The 13756-nt window shown below is 47.9% G+C and overlaps 1 protein-coding gene across 2 annotated transcripts in view; it reads left to right on the top strand.

Moving 5' to 3' along the window:
• The window catches only part of stk10 (serine/threonine kinase 10), a 48735-nt gene that overhangs the window by 14954 nt on the left and 20025 nt on the right, over positions 1–13756 (top strand). For both annotated transcript variants that reach the window (XM_030362474.1, XM_030362473.1), the window contains exons 3-8: positions 3022–3070; positions 4235–4384; positions 6381–6453; positions 7717–7911; positions 9290–9371; positions 12513–12647. In XM_030362474.1, the coding sequence (XP_030218334.1) occupies positions 3022–3070; positions 4235–4384; positions 6381–6453; positions 7717–7911; positions 9290–9371; positions 12513–12647 (684 nt within the window). The remainder of the gene's footprint in view (positions 1–3021; positions 3071–4234; positions 4385–6380; positions 6454–7716; positions 7912–9289; positions 9372–12512; positions 12648–13756) is intronic.

Below are 13756 nucleotides of genomic sequence, written 5' to 3'. Positions count from 1 at the left end.
ATTCTGATTCTATAGTAGTCTTTATCAGGCAAATTCAATCATCAGTAGCAACAATGCAACTGCATTGATTTCACTCATGTGATCAATTCCAATTTGGAAATTATGTCAATGACAACGACATCATTCTTGTTATTTTTATGAGACAAACAATGTGGACGGATGAGGGTTTGGTTCTTGTTTCGATCTCATACCATTCTGCATCGCAATCATTAATCAGCTGTCTTTTTTGCCTCACACCAAGAAGGCAATGTGCTGTGCTGAAGATAACCCTATCTATCGATGGTATGTCCTTCTTGTGATATTCTTTCCATTTGATTGTGTCTTGGTGTGGTCGGTTGGACTCCCAATCTCTGCTGAGCTGGAGTCCATCCTCCATCTCTCCAGCTCTCCGGACTCCCTCACCCAGAGGGGGACGTGAATGATAGGTTCATCTCTTGTGAATGCTGGGCCTTTGTTATCCGTCAGCATCGTGACATTTGTCAAACATACCAAGGCACACATTTCTGAGACGACGCATCATCCATGAATAAGTCATGAACGACGGGTCGCAAATGAATGCTCCGCCTTGATGTCTTTTTCTCACGGAATGTTATTTTCTTCGCGGGGACACACACGGGGCATGCAGTCTTTCCTGTTTTCACGAAGAAGAGGTTCTTCTTATTGAAAACCTGCCAGGGACTCCTCAGCCTTGATTCCTGAGGAAGTGTGAACTCCCAGTGGAAGGACCTGGGCGGTGGATGAAGTCAGGCCCACACACTCGGGTCTCGGCGTTGTTTCTTGGAAGGTTTCTGCAGGTCATCTGAGACTCTCTGAACGTCTAACTGGGGTTCAGCCTCGCATTCCTGTAGAGAGCAAGAATGTCGTAAAGGAGGATGAAAGGGGACAGGTGAAGATTGATTGGCGGGGCAGTCTTTACGGTTTCGTACCTAAACAAGCTTGTGCGATCACATTTGTATCAATGTGTTTTGGGGTCACTCTTATTTTTTATAGAAAAGCACAGTTTTTTTCAATGAAGATAACATTGAAAAAATCCGAAATACAGTCCACACATTGTTAATGTGGTAAAGGACTGTTCTAGCAGGTGTATAGAGGCCCATTTTCAACAACCATCTCTCTTTTGTTCTCATGGTACATTGTTTAGCTAATCATGTTAAAAGAGTAATTGATGATTAAAACCCCTGGGTGACTCCAAACTTTGGAACAGTAGAGTAATTGTTAACATTCTAAATGATATGTGTGAGTGTAACATTATACATTCGGGTTCCATATACTGTAAAAGGCAGAAGTTAGAAATCCTATGAATACTTTATAATAGTTTCACGTCACCTGTGTTGACTTTCTGCCCTCCCAGAATAAACCAATTAAGCCAATAAAAGCGACGTGCCACGGTGACTAACGTTGTAGGTTTGTTTTATGGGGCTTTTATTATAGGGCAGGGCACCTGTCTTCACGTGATGTCGTCATCCGGGTTGTGTCATATCAAAGTGTGTGTGCGTGTGCGTGTCTGTGTGTGGTGCGTGTCTGTGATGATTGAGGCTGAATGTAGTCCGGCCGGTCGGATCGCATCGCTTCAAAGCGACGACATCATGCCCTCGACCTCACCCAGATTACATCCAAAAGCAGTGACAGAAACTATGCAGTGGCCTGGCGTAGGTCCTGGGAGCGGGGGGTGGGAGCGGGGGGTTGTCTGGATAAACACAGACCCTGGTGTGGCTGCGTTGATTCATTGAAACAAGTTCAACTCACACAAACTTAGTTTGTAAGGCATGGTCATGAAGAATGTCCTGCATACTTTGACCAGGATGTCATTTAAATAAGGTTATTGACAAATCCTGCAACACAATTTGATACAGGGGCATCAAATTCAGACCGGCAATTGTGTAATTTGTCACATGTATTGCAATGGAGCAAGGACTTACATTGACAATCACTAATGGAGAAAAGTGTGTGTGTGTGTGTGTGTGTGTGTGTGTGTGTGTGTGTGTGTGTGTGTGTGTGTGTGTGTGTGTGTGTGTGTGTGTGTGTGTGTGTGTGTGTGTGTGTGTGTGTGTGTGTGTGTGTGTGTGTGTCAGTGTCACACAATGCTAAAACATTTGATTTTGAGTGATTGTTTCATGGGTGCGTCTTATGCAAGATGTTTGACACTTGTGTCAACCTCCGGGTTAACTCACTGCTGTCAGTGATAGGTGACGGTGTCGTGTATCAGGAAGTGATTCTAAAAAGCCTTAAGGGAGGCTCGCAGCATGTCATCGATTCTGGACAAACAAAACAATCAAACTGTTGGATGGGTTGACAAGTCTGTGACACAGAGAGTAACGTGATAGGACCGCTTGGCAGACAATGATGTCCGTGCATGGCGTTCATAAGAGGCCATTGTTCAGAGTATGGATGTCTGCCACGTCAAAATGTTGCTCAAGTGTATCCCATGGTTGTAAGGCTAAAACCCTCTTCACTGCTGTGGGGATCTAGGTTTCTGCCGCTCTCTCTCTCTCTCTGTCTCTCTCTCTATGTCTCTCTCTCTGTCTCTCTCTCTGTTTAACTTATTTCTGCCCCAGTATGTTCTTGGCAGGGAAGAGTGCAGAGTAGAACCGTCTGACATTTAGCCCTGACTCGTACATCACGTTTTAATGCACATCACCGCTGACCGTGTGTATGTCTCCATGAGGCAGTGACTGAGGACCCGTTCGCAGCCCGGGAAGGGGTTTGGTGATCCTCTGTGGACAGTGGAAGGGTCTGTTCTGGCCGCACAACCTTATTTGTACTTTTGCAACGACAATAAAGTTGATGGTCTAATCTCTTTTTACTTTCATTCCCCTGCAATGTTTTCAGTATTCCAAGTCTGGACATGTGAAACAATTGTGCGTTAACTTTGCACAGTGTTGAACACAAACTTTAAACAGTGTTTTGATGTCTTCACAATGTCTTCTTTTAAGAGTAAATTTCAGAATTTTTTAATTCTGAAGAACTAAATGTTATTTCTACACGACATGAACGTGAAAATCCTGTTCTCCCTCCCTCCAGATCATGATCGAGTTCTGCGCTGGGGGGGCTGTAGACGCCACCATGCTTGGTAGGTTTTCACTTTACACCTCACTGCTCACTCACACCCTCATAGGCCCTCATCCTGTGAGAATGTATTCACACAAATTACATGTGTGTGTGTGAGAGAGAGAGAGAGAGAGAGAGAGAGAGAGAGAGAGAGAGAGAGAGAGAGAGAGAGAGAGAGAGAGAGAGAGAGAGAGAGAGAGAGAGAGAGAGAGAGAGAGAGAGAGAGAGAGAGAGAGAGAGAGAGAGAGAGAGAGAGAGAGAGAGAGAGAGAGAGAGAGAGAGAGAGATCTGTTCCTCCTTTGGCGTCTGAAGAGATTTTATTTTTGTACCTCCTGTATTTATACCTCTCTCTGTCCACTCCCCTCCCATTTTCTGCCATGAGGCTCCACCCCTTTCCTTCTCTCCTCCTTCTCTCTCTCTCTTGGTCACACATAAACACCTGTCACAGACCAGAGACCCGCACTGCCCTCTCAAGGTGGAGTCCATGCTGTCTCATTGAGAGAATGACTCCATTACAGTGTAGCGATGATGACTCACCTAGGTTGGCAGATGAAGACACTCTGATTTCCATCATACATAGATAACAACTTTATTCATTAATGAATAAATGAACCGTTCACCGGATAAAAAAAAAAAAATGGAACAGCACAATGGACGGCAGAGGTGTTGGGGATCAGTTACCCGATGTCCGTTTGGTCGTGTTGGATAACCCCCTGGATGACTTTGTGATGCCCTAGTGCGTTCCTTGGCCCCCACCCCCATGTGTATGTATTCCATGTTTTGAACTCATGGCTTTGAAGGTGTATGAGGCCGCCGAGACTGGTGTGGGAACCCCTTCCTGGTGTGTTATCACGGCGTAATCCACAAATCCTCTTCCTCCCTCCCTCCCTCCCTCCCTCCCTCCCTGTCCCCAGCCGGGTGTAGCCGCAGCGCAGCTAACGAAACACAGGCCGGAGAGCCGCCGCTCTGCTCTGGTCTGGCACGGGGTCTCTCTGGGTTGGTGGTGGGCCAGTTTAGGACCAGGGCCCACTGCTCGTCAAAACCACTGCTTCAGAACATCAACTCAAACGGGGCGATGTGAAGCAGGACTCGATAGAGACGGCTCGCCGTTGTTCCGTTGTGACGTTGTGACGTTGAACCCTTCCGGCCATCCACTGATGATCTAATCTCCTCCTCTGTCCTCCAGAGCTGGACCGGGGCCTGATCGAGTCCCAGATCAAGGTGGTGTGTCGGCAGATGCTGGAAGCCCTGGTCTATCTCCACCAGATCAAGATCATCCATCGGGACCTCAAGGCGGGCAACATCCTACTGACGCTAGACGGTGACATCAAGCTAGGTACAGACACCGCGTGATACGTTCGTGTTCTTAGCTCGACTGAACGATGATGTTTATGGACGAGGTTGAGGGGTTGCTTCAGCTAAAATTCGAACCGATTTGAATTATCTGTTTTGGCCGAGCTTTAGGAAGAAGGGTGACTTCTTATCCCCATGGTAACGCCACCTTTGCAATCTGGTTTTAATTTAGTTTGCGTGGATGAATATTGAGTGTTGTAATGGGAGATGTTGTATGGTAACTGGCCCACAAAGCAGGCGAGATACTTCAAAGTGTCTGAGAGGCAATAACATAAACCGCTCCTCACTATTGACTTTTGTTCCGAAGGATGATTTGTCTTTCTTGGATGTTGCATCATTTTAAATTGACTTTTTCCCCATGGTTTATATACTTCTGCCATGTTCCACTTTTATATCAAACAGAATATAAATTCCCTATCCATCTTTTGGCTTTCATTTTTCAGGAACATATAGAATGTGAACTATTTCCATCCACCTCATCCCCTTTGAGAACCGTTGGATGCGAAAGACTCCTCATGGTGTGTGAGTGTCAGGCACATGTACTCGGTGCTATGTGAATGTAGTCCGACGCAGCTCCGCACTCCCCTGACTCAGACAAGGTCACCTGCAGAGGATAGCCAACAAGGAGTGTTGCAAAACGACACATTCTAGCTCGAACACTCTCCCAAAGTTAAGGAAAGTTAAAGAAAATGTAACCGCACCACAGACGAACAGACAGACGGAGAGATGTTGAGGAAATTGAAAGGTGTGTGTGTGTGTGTGTGTGTGTGTGTGTGTGTGTGTGTGTGTGTGTGTGTGTGTGTGTGTGTGTGTGTGTGTGTGTGTGTGTGTGTGTGTGTGTGTGTGTGTGTTTGTTTCCCTGACATGATGGATCAGCTTTTTAGGGTGTTAGATTTAAACCTGCTGACATCGCATTACCCAAAGTTGGAATTCTATTTTTTTTATTAAACTGAGCTTGTGAAATGGGTTGATTCAGCATTTAACTAGGCGTTGTAATATCCTATATTGCAAGTTCTTAGAATTTGAGTTCTTCATATACATTTAGCAAATAAAGAATTTGAATTGAACTAAATATGGATTATCAACGCAAGCTTAGTCCATTGAAGCACCAGAAGATCCCTTCAATCCCCTCTCGCCTACATATGATTCAGGTTCTTAATTTCTTCCCTATGCCTAAAAGGCTGTGCTTTATTTAGTAGGGCCGGTCGTGTATTTACGTCTGGGTTCCTGTTGTTTTGTTTGTGAGACACCTCCTCTAGTCTTAATCACTGGGAACGGCCTCTCTAACTCATTAAATGGTTCGTCTGTGACCCAGATGGCAATCAGCTCTTTCTGAGGTGAGCCAGGCGTCTCTCCCTGTGGCAAATGAACCAAGGAATCGTTTTCATTGTGAGAGAAAGACATTCTCTACCATTCTCTACATTTCCTCCAGATAACATATCTTGAGTGATATCGCAGAAAAGGTTTAAAGTTGAAGGGAAACATTGTTTTGCAGAAGATCTTTTCTTTTTTTAATATTTTTCTTTTTCCTTTGCTAACATTGCACGTTGAATATGAAGAATCCATTATCTTCTCGTCCCCCCCGAGTTAGTTTATTCGTCTAAGGATTCAAGCGACTTTATTGCAACTGTAATGGACTCCCTTTGCAACCATTCCCTTCTGCGGTGGCTCCGTTATGTGTTGTGATCCTGACCCAAAACACCGCTCAATACCGTGAGCTGGGGGCCATGGGGGCTATCCTGCTATGACTCAACTGTTCTCGCGTCTCCCTCCCAGCACGGTGTCATCATGACACTTTAACGAGCAAGAAAACTGATCACTCCACTCCCACCATCCGGGAGCAACTAAAAAAAGGCCCAAAAACAGAAATGGAGGGAGGGAGAGAAGGCTGTAAACCACGTTATCAATCGACCTCTCGTCGTTCTAGGGGGGAATGTCCTGCTAACCCCGTCATGCTCCTTTTTCTTATTTTTCCTCAGCTGACTTTGGTGTGTCTGCAAAGAACACCAAAACCTTACAAAGGAGGGATTCCTTCATTGGCACACCGTACTGGTGAGTAGGGCCTCTCAACTCCCCTGGGTGAAGACACCCAACCTGCCATGCCTTCAAGATGATCCATCTCACGCTGTGTAACTCTTTGGATGAATGCATTATGTTTCTCCTAAGTGTGTAACGATGCACTTTGAAGTTTACACACACACACACACACACACACACACACACACACACACACACACACACACACACACACACACACACACACACACACACACACACACACACACACACACACACACACACACACACACACACACACACACGACCCCCACCACTCACTGCTGCCCTCCTCAGAGCTCAGTGCTGGACCTTTGTTCCTTGGTGCGTCCCTGGGCTCTGCAGCGTTTACAGGGCAGGTTACTGATTACCAGTCAAGGGAATCTCACCCCAAGCACTACCACGTAAACATCCCGTTGCGCAACACTAGAACAACGGCAGTATGGGAGCACGCCGGTCCCTGCCTGGACACACGTATCTCCCCAGGTTAACAAGGATCAGGAGCAATAAAGTTGCTTAGCGTGTCGAGTAAATACGTTTATAGCGCTGGGGCCCTCGTGTTGCGCCAGCCTCAGTCAGCACAACGTGCTGATGTGACCGCAGGGCCCGGTGTTTGCACATGTCTGGAGGTCTGGACGGCTCCGCACCGCTGACAGCAGGTGTCTCCCTGCCTCCACAGCCCCCTGGCAGATAGCATCTACATCAGCATGGAGAGCTTTCTGCGGGACAGGGTCGATCCACACCTTTAGCGTTCGGAGTAGCGTTCTGCATGTGACGCACATGGCTTTGAAGTGCTCTGTATTGTCTGGAATGTGAAGGAATAGGTGCCCACAATGCTCGATGGAAGGCAGGGTAGCCGATTATTGGAGAGGCACGGAAGTGTCCGTCAACAGAACTCTTCCAAGTAGAACCCTGATGGCTTCTAACTCCCCACAATGTGTTGCTCATGTCTTAATTTTTTTATTGTAATGCGTGCATCTTATCGTTTATATCATTATCATCACATTGTCATTATTTACTTTTAGATTTAGGACATTTAGCGCGCTTCTATCCAAAAAGCGACTTACATTAAGAGCATTTGTTAGGAGAAACAATGTATCACTTTTGGTACAGTGATATAACCAAGCTTCAAGCACCATTTACCGTACACAACAAAGATAGCTAGGATAAGATGCTACACAACCAAGTACTTAATTTTTTTTCGCAACTGATCTCTCACTGTGTGTGTGTGTGTGTGTGTGTGTGTGTGTGTGTGTCCAGGATGGCGCCGGAGGTGGTGATGTGCGAGACGATGAAGGACGCGCCATACGACTACAAGGCGGACATCTGGTCCCTGGGCATCACCCTGATCGAGCTGGCCCAGATCGAGCCCCCGCACCACGAGCTCAACCCAATGAGGGTCCTGCTGAAGATAGCCAAGGCCGAGCCCCCCAGCCTGTCCCATCCGCACAGATGGTGAGAGAGAGAGAGAGAGAGAGAGAGAGAGAGAGAGAGAGAGAGAGAGAGAGAGAGAGAGAGAGAGAGAGAGAGAGAGAGAGAGAGAGAGAGAGAGAGAGAGAGAGAGAGAGAGAGAGAGAGAGAGAGAGAGAGAGAGAGAGAGAGAGAGAGAGAGAGAGGCTAACATGAACCATACAACATGGGCTCGCACGGTCCGTTCCCTTTACATACATTATGGGTTTTTGCTGATGCTTTTATCCAAAGCGACTTCCAACCATTCATTCACACATTCACACACCGACGGTGGAGTCAACCATGCAGGGCGACAGCCAGCTCGTCAGGGAGCAGTCAGGGTGAGGCTTGCTCAGGGACACCTCGAGAGCCAGCTAAGAGGAGCCGGGGATCGAACTAGCAACCCTCCGGTTACAATTCAACCCTCCTGGGCTACTGCTGTTAACTTGGAGACAGAACCCGATTGGCTGTTCTCTGCACTTCATGGTGGCGCTTTAACAGCCCTATGTTGTGTGTTGGATGTTTTTTTGTTGTATTCTACCTGGTGCTGGGCTCCCCTGCTTGCCCTTGTCACCATGGCACAAGAGATCTAATCTCAAAATGTAATGTTAATCTCAACCTGGATAAATAAATGTAAAATTGAGTAAACAAATGAAACCGCAAAATGTAAATGAACCTCTTATCTATAAAGATTGGGAAAGAAAATCAACCAACACAACCAGATCTCCCAGAAGTCCAGGTCTTTGCTCTGTCAAGCTTATCTGATTCCATGGTAGAACGGGAAAGTAGGCTCTCTGGTATCACAGCAGCCAAACAACCTATCGTCTACCATTCAGCTTCTCCTTCAGAGCCCAAGCCATCTTCCCAGGCCGGGATCCTGTTGAACAGCTATTTAGCCATACCTATCCAAGAGACCAGGCTTTAACTCAACGAGACTGGCTTTGTGTCTCTCAGTGGAGCCATTACTGGTCTCCTAACACTGGGCGCAAGAGTCGGCACACCCCAGCTGAAGTTATGACGGCCGGCTGGGGGATAGAAGATGATGGGGGTGGGGGGGGGGGGGTGGGGTCAGGACCTGGACAGCACTGCTGAACGCACCATTTTTAAATCATTATTAAGAAATACCTCTGCGTCAAAGAATTCCTATAACCCCCCCGGAGAGCCATGCATCATTCTCAACCGACACAGCATTCCTGGAACGTTTCGTGCTCCCCGGGCTTCGCCATGAAGTTATCTTACGAAAACAATCACCCCCAATCCCCAACCGCACCACCCCTCCCCCCCCCCCCCCCCCCTCCCCAGCCCAAACCGCTCGGTCCTTAATTCCTGCCGTTGGTTGGATGAGGAATGATGACTTTCTTTTTGTTCTTCTTTTTGTGGCCAGGTCACCTGAGTTTAGAGACTTTGTGAAGGTCTCCCTGGATAAGAACCCGGAGAGCAGGCCCACGGCCACGCAGCTGCTAGAGGTACGTTCTGCCTCTGCTAGGGGTACGTTCTGCCACTGCTAGGGGTACGTTCTCCCACTGCTAGGGGTACGTTCTCCCACTGCTAGGGGTACGTTCTCCCACTGCTAGGGGTACGTTCTCCCAGAGCTAGGGGTACGTTCTCCCAGAGCTAGGGGTACGTTCTCCCACTGCTAGGGGTACGTTCTCCCACTGCTAGGGGTACGTTCTCCCACTGCTAGGGGTACGTTCTCCCACTGCTAGGGGTACGTTCTCCCAGAGCTAGGGGTACGTTCTACCAGAGCTAGGGGTACGTTCTCCCAGAGCTAGGGGTACGTTCTCCCAGAGCTAGGGGTACGTTCTCCCAGAGCTAGGGGTACGTTCTCCCAGAGCTAGGGGTACGTTCTCCCACTGCTAGGGGTACGTTCTCCCAGAGCTAGGGGTACGTTCTCCCACTGCTAGGGGTACGTTCTCCCAGAGCTAGGGGTACGTTCTCCGGCAACTTCTCGGCAAAATGTGCTCGGAGGTCTGATGGAGGAAGGCCCTCAAGTCTGTACTAACACGCACATTTATACAGATAATGCTTACACATGTACGCAAAGGCCAACCATTTATTTACTGTTATTTTGAGATATTTCTTTATGCCATTCGTCAACTTGGGTGTTAGTTTACTTATTGTTTGTGAGAGATCCGACCTAGAGCCTTTGGTAAGGTTTCAATTGTGAAACTTAAGAACTTCCCCCTTTCTTTCTTAGAACGGCAAAGGAAATGACAGTAGGAGAGGTAATGAAAGGGAGAACAAGCAAACAGGGTGTGGATAAGAGGGGGAAGAGAGGCAGAGCGGGGGAAAGGGAGGAGGCAGGCTGGAGGGCGGGAGAGAGCACGAGAGAGAGACAGCATCTATTTAATTAAAGAGCCACAGCTTCCTGTCTGTGTCCCACAGCTGAGGGAATGCCATTTATTTACATTCCTGAAGCTCCTCGTCCAATAGCTTTGTCTGAGCCACCCTCCGGCGTACAACCTCTGGCCAATCACACGGCAGTAGGGGGGCAGAGGCACCTCCTCGACAGAGGCCTTTTGGGAGTTCTCCCTGTGCTCCAGTCCTGTTGGGCGCGGTCAGGTCTGGGGTTCCATGCCGGTGGTTTCAGATGGCTGTCATGCATTGCGCCCGGACAACCCTTGGCAGATAGCAAAGGGATCAGCTTGGAGATCAGACCCCCCTGGGTCAATCCAACCCTTTAATGGTTGGACAAGCCTTATGTATGTTAAACACTTGGCCTTGAACTGCTTTGTCTGCTTTGTTATGTAAAAAAAGCCCACATTGTAAAATGATGGGCAACTATTTTGCTGGCTTGCGGTAATGTATCACAAACATGGTCATCATGTATAATTAATGTATGTTGGATGTCCACTGATGCTCTTTCATCAGCTAGGGATCTTCCAAGGGACTAAACCCTTTGTTGCCCTATTGCCTATCAGGAGTTTTAGTTTCAGATCCCCCAAAATAGACAGTGATGCCACTTCTACTTATCTCCTTTAACCCTACTTTTAATGGTCTTCTTTAGTACCAATCCCCTAGCCCCTTTTTGAAAGTAGCATATCATTCACTCCAAATCAGTTCATGGGAAGGCCCCTTATTCATATTTTATTATTTTTTTAAAAGAAGGTTGAAGATTTGCCTGACCATTAGATTGAAGTACATGTTCACCTTGAGTATAAGAGCTTATGGTTTAGTTATGTTACTCAACAGTTGTGACATTCTGTGATACTGTGCTCTTGTTGTGCTAGTAGGCTTATTGGCCCCATGTTGAAGGTCCTTCACCGACTGCACAGCCAAGTTTCCACCCATCTTATTGTTTGTGTGGGAGAGCTGCCACCGGGTGCAATATACCTGCTTTGTTATGTCTTGTTGCTAACACTGTAGGCAGCGTGAAGAGGCGTCTGCGATGCACCCCTTCCCTTAGAGTCCGGAAGTGGTGGTACTCTGGGGGCCAGGCCTGTATATTCCTGTGCGTCCCACCACTCTAGATTAGTGTTTGACAGGCATACATTACTCTCAGTAAATCATTTATGTATATGTATGTAGTAACACTGCGGTGGAGTGGGATCCCACTATGGTTCTAAACCTTTCTCCTGTCTGGATGTGTTGGAATACACTTCACACTACAGTAAAGCACATTTAATGATATCATCTCACGTAATGAGTACAGGACTATGTGTGAAAGTTAACCTCCCTGCCACTCTAGAGGAAACGCAAGATGGCAAACGCCTTCAGGCAATAATTATTCCTCCGAACTCATGAGGCATGGGACACTATGTAAGGAATGCAAAGTCCATCATGTCTGCATGCTGACATCGCTAGCAGTGTATGTGTGCGCCAATGGGTTCATGGCTGTGAGACAAGCATCACATTTCTTCTTCTTCTTCTCCTCCTCCTCCTCCTCCTGGCTCTGAGTGCGCCTGCTCTCTCCACTCTACTCTGCGTTGGATTCGCCAGAGCGCAGCGGAGCTGTTGTTTGTCACCGGAGAATTTGAGAGCTGGTTGCTGCTAATGTGGTCCGGCTGGGTGCATGCCAGAACACAAAACTCGTTCTGTGTGTTAGTGTGTTTTGTTTTTGCACGCACACACACACGTGCTCCAACGTGCGTGGCGTGTGTGTGTGCGTGTGTTTGCACGCATGAGCATGCTCATGTCATGATCCACCTCCTGTTTGAGGACCTCCTGTTAGCCAGCTGTGCCAATGAAATGATACCATGGCCGGGCTGAATAATAGATGGCATATATATTACCCCCAGCCCACCCACCCACTGTTCTTATGCCCCTACAGTTGCGTCTCCCGCTTCCACTGAGTAGCAAATGCATTTATTTATTCATTTACTTGTTTTACCATCAAGCCAAGCCAGGAGCCATGTGCTTCTGGCTGCTCCTCATTGGCCAAATCATTGCTGTTGGTATCCCAATAAAGTCGTCTTTTCCTAACTCTCTCTCTCTCTCTCTCTCTCTCTCTCTCTCTCTCTCTCTCTCTCTCTCTCTCTCTCTCTCTCTCTCTCTCTCTCTCTCTCTCTCTCTCTCTCTCTCTCTCTCTCTCTCTCTCTCTCTCTCTCTCTCTCTCTCTCTCTCTCTCTCTCTCTCTCTCTCTCTCTCTCTCTCTCTCTCTCCAACAGCACCCGTTTGTGCGCTCGGTGGTGTCCAACCGGCCTCTGCGGGATCTTGTGGCGGAGGCAAAGGCGGAGGTCATGGAGGAAATCGAGGACAATAGAGAGGAAGGAGAGGACGAGGAGTCCTCTGAGCTGCCCCTGGTACCACTCGCATTCCTCCCCTTCTCTGATCCACTCCTTTTGTGTGGTTGTTATTAATAAGTCTCCAGCAGGGCACGGCTGGTAAATATACAGCATGCCACAGGGGTCCAGGTTCAGAGAAATCTCCTGTTCTTTGCAGGGTGCCTCACTTACTGAGGGTGGGCGAGGGTTGGAGAGATAGGGAATGGATGAGAACAGAGTTTAGAAAATACAGACTGGATCTAGTTTGGAATCACAAATCTTGTATCTTTTTCCTTTTATTTATGTAAAGGTTTTATGTATTCATTCATTTCTTTTCAAACTTGGACTCAAGTGGCACAGAAGTTATTTCCGCAGCAGCACTTATGAAAGACATGGAGACGGGTTCACACGTTAGAACTGCATTTCCTGGAAGAGACGACTCACTTTAACCTCACTTTAACCTTTCTGAACAACGGCTCTTTCTCTGTAGCCACTGTGGAGTGGGGTTGTTACTTAACATGAGACATAGCTCGCAGAAACATATCTCTCACACGCACACGCACACACAAATCGCACACAATACGGAACAATCGACAACAATGTCCTCAAATAGAAGCAAAGCATTTATAAAAACACAGCCTTCCTGTTCTGGGTTTCCCCCCCCCCCCCCCCACCCACCCAAAGTGAAAACATCCATTTTCTGCCTCATGGCATTCATCGTTGACCCCCCGGATTAGAAAGTGACGGGGCCCATGGCGGTGTACACACTCGGGTCGCTGTCGGGCACAAACAAAGGAACCGCCAGCGGAACAGCGGCCTTTGCCCGGCCCGCCAGACATAGGTGGTGCTGCCGCAGTGAGCCCTGGGTGTGCTGGAACCCGACCCGCAACCCCCTCCACCACAGTGAATACTGCAACGTCTAGCCATTGTTCGGATGTCACCAGCGGACCCTTAAATAAAAGGGGTGTAAACACCGGCAGCCCTCTAACGTAGAGCAGGCCGGGGCGACGCACACACACACACACACACACACACACACACACACACACACACACACACACACACACACACACACACACACACACACAGTGGTGATGATGAGGGGTTGAGCGCAGAACAAATGACGAGGGCTTAAACCAGTCAATGTG

The sequence above is a fragment of the Gadus morhua genome, chromosome 7, assembly GCF_902167405.1.
Source record: "Gadus morhua chromosome 7, gadMor3.0, whole genome shotgun sequence".
Classification (NCBI taxonomy): Eukaryota; Metazoa; Chordata; class Actinopteri; order Gadiformes; family Gadidae; genus Gadus; species Gadus morhua.
Note: the sequence above shows the minus strand (reverse complement) of the source record. Positions and strands in the feature narration are given on the sequence as shown.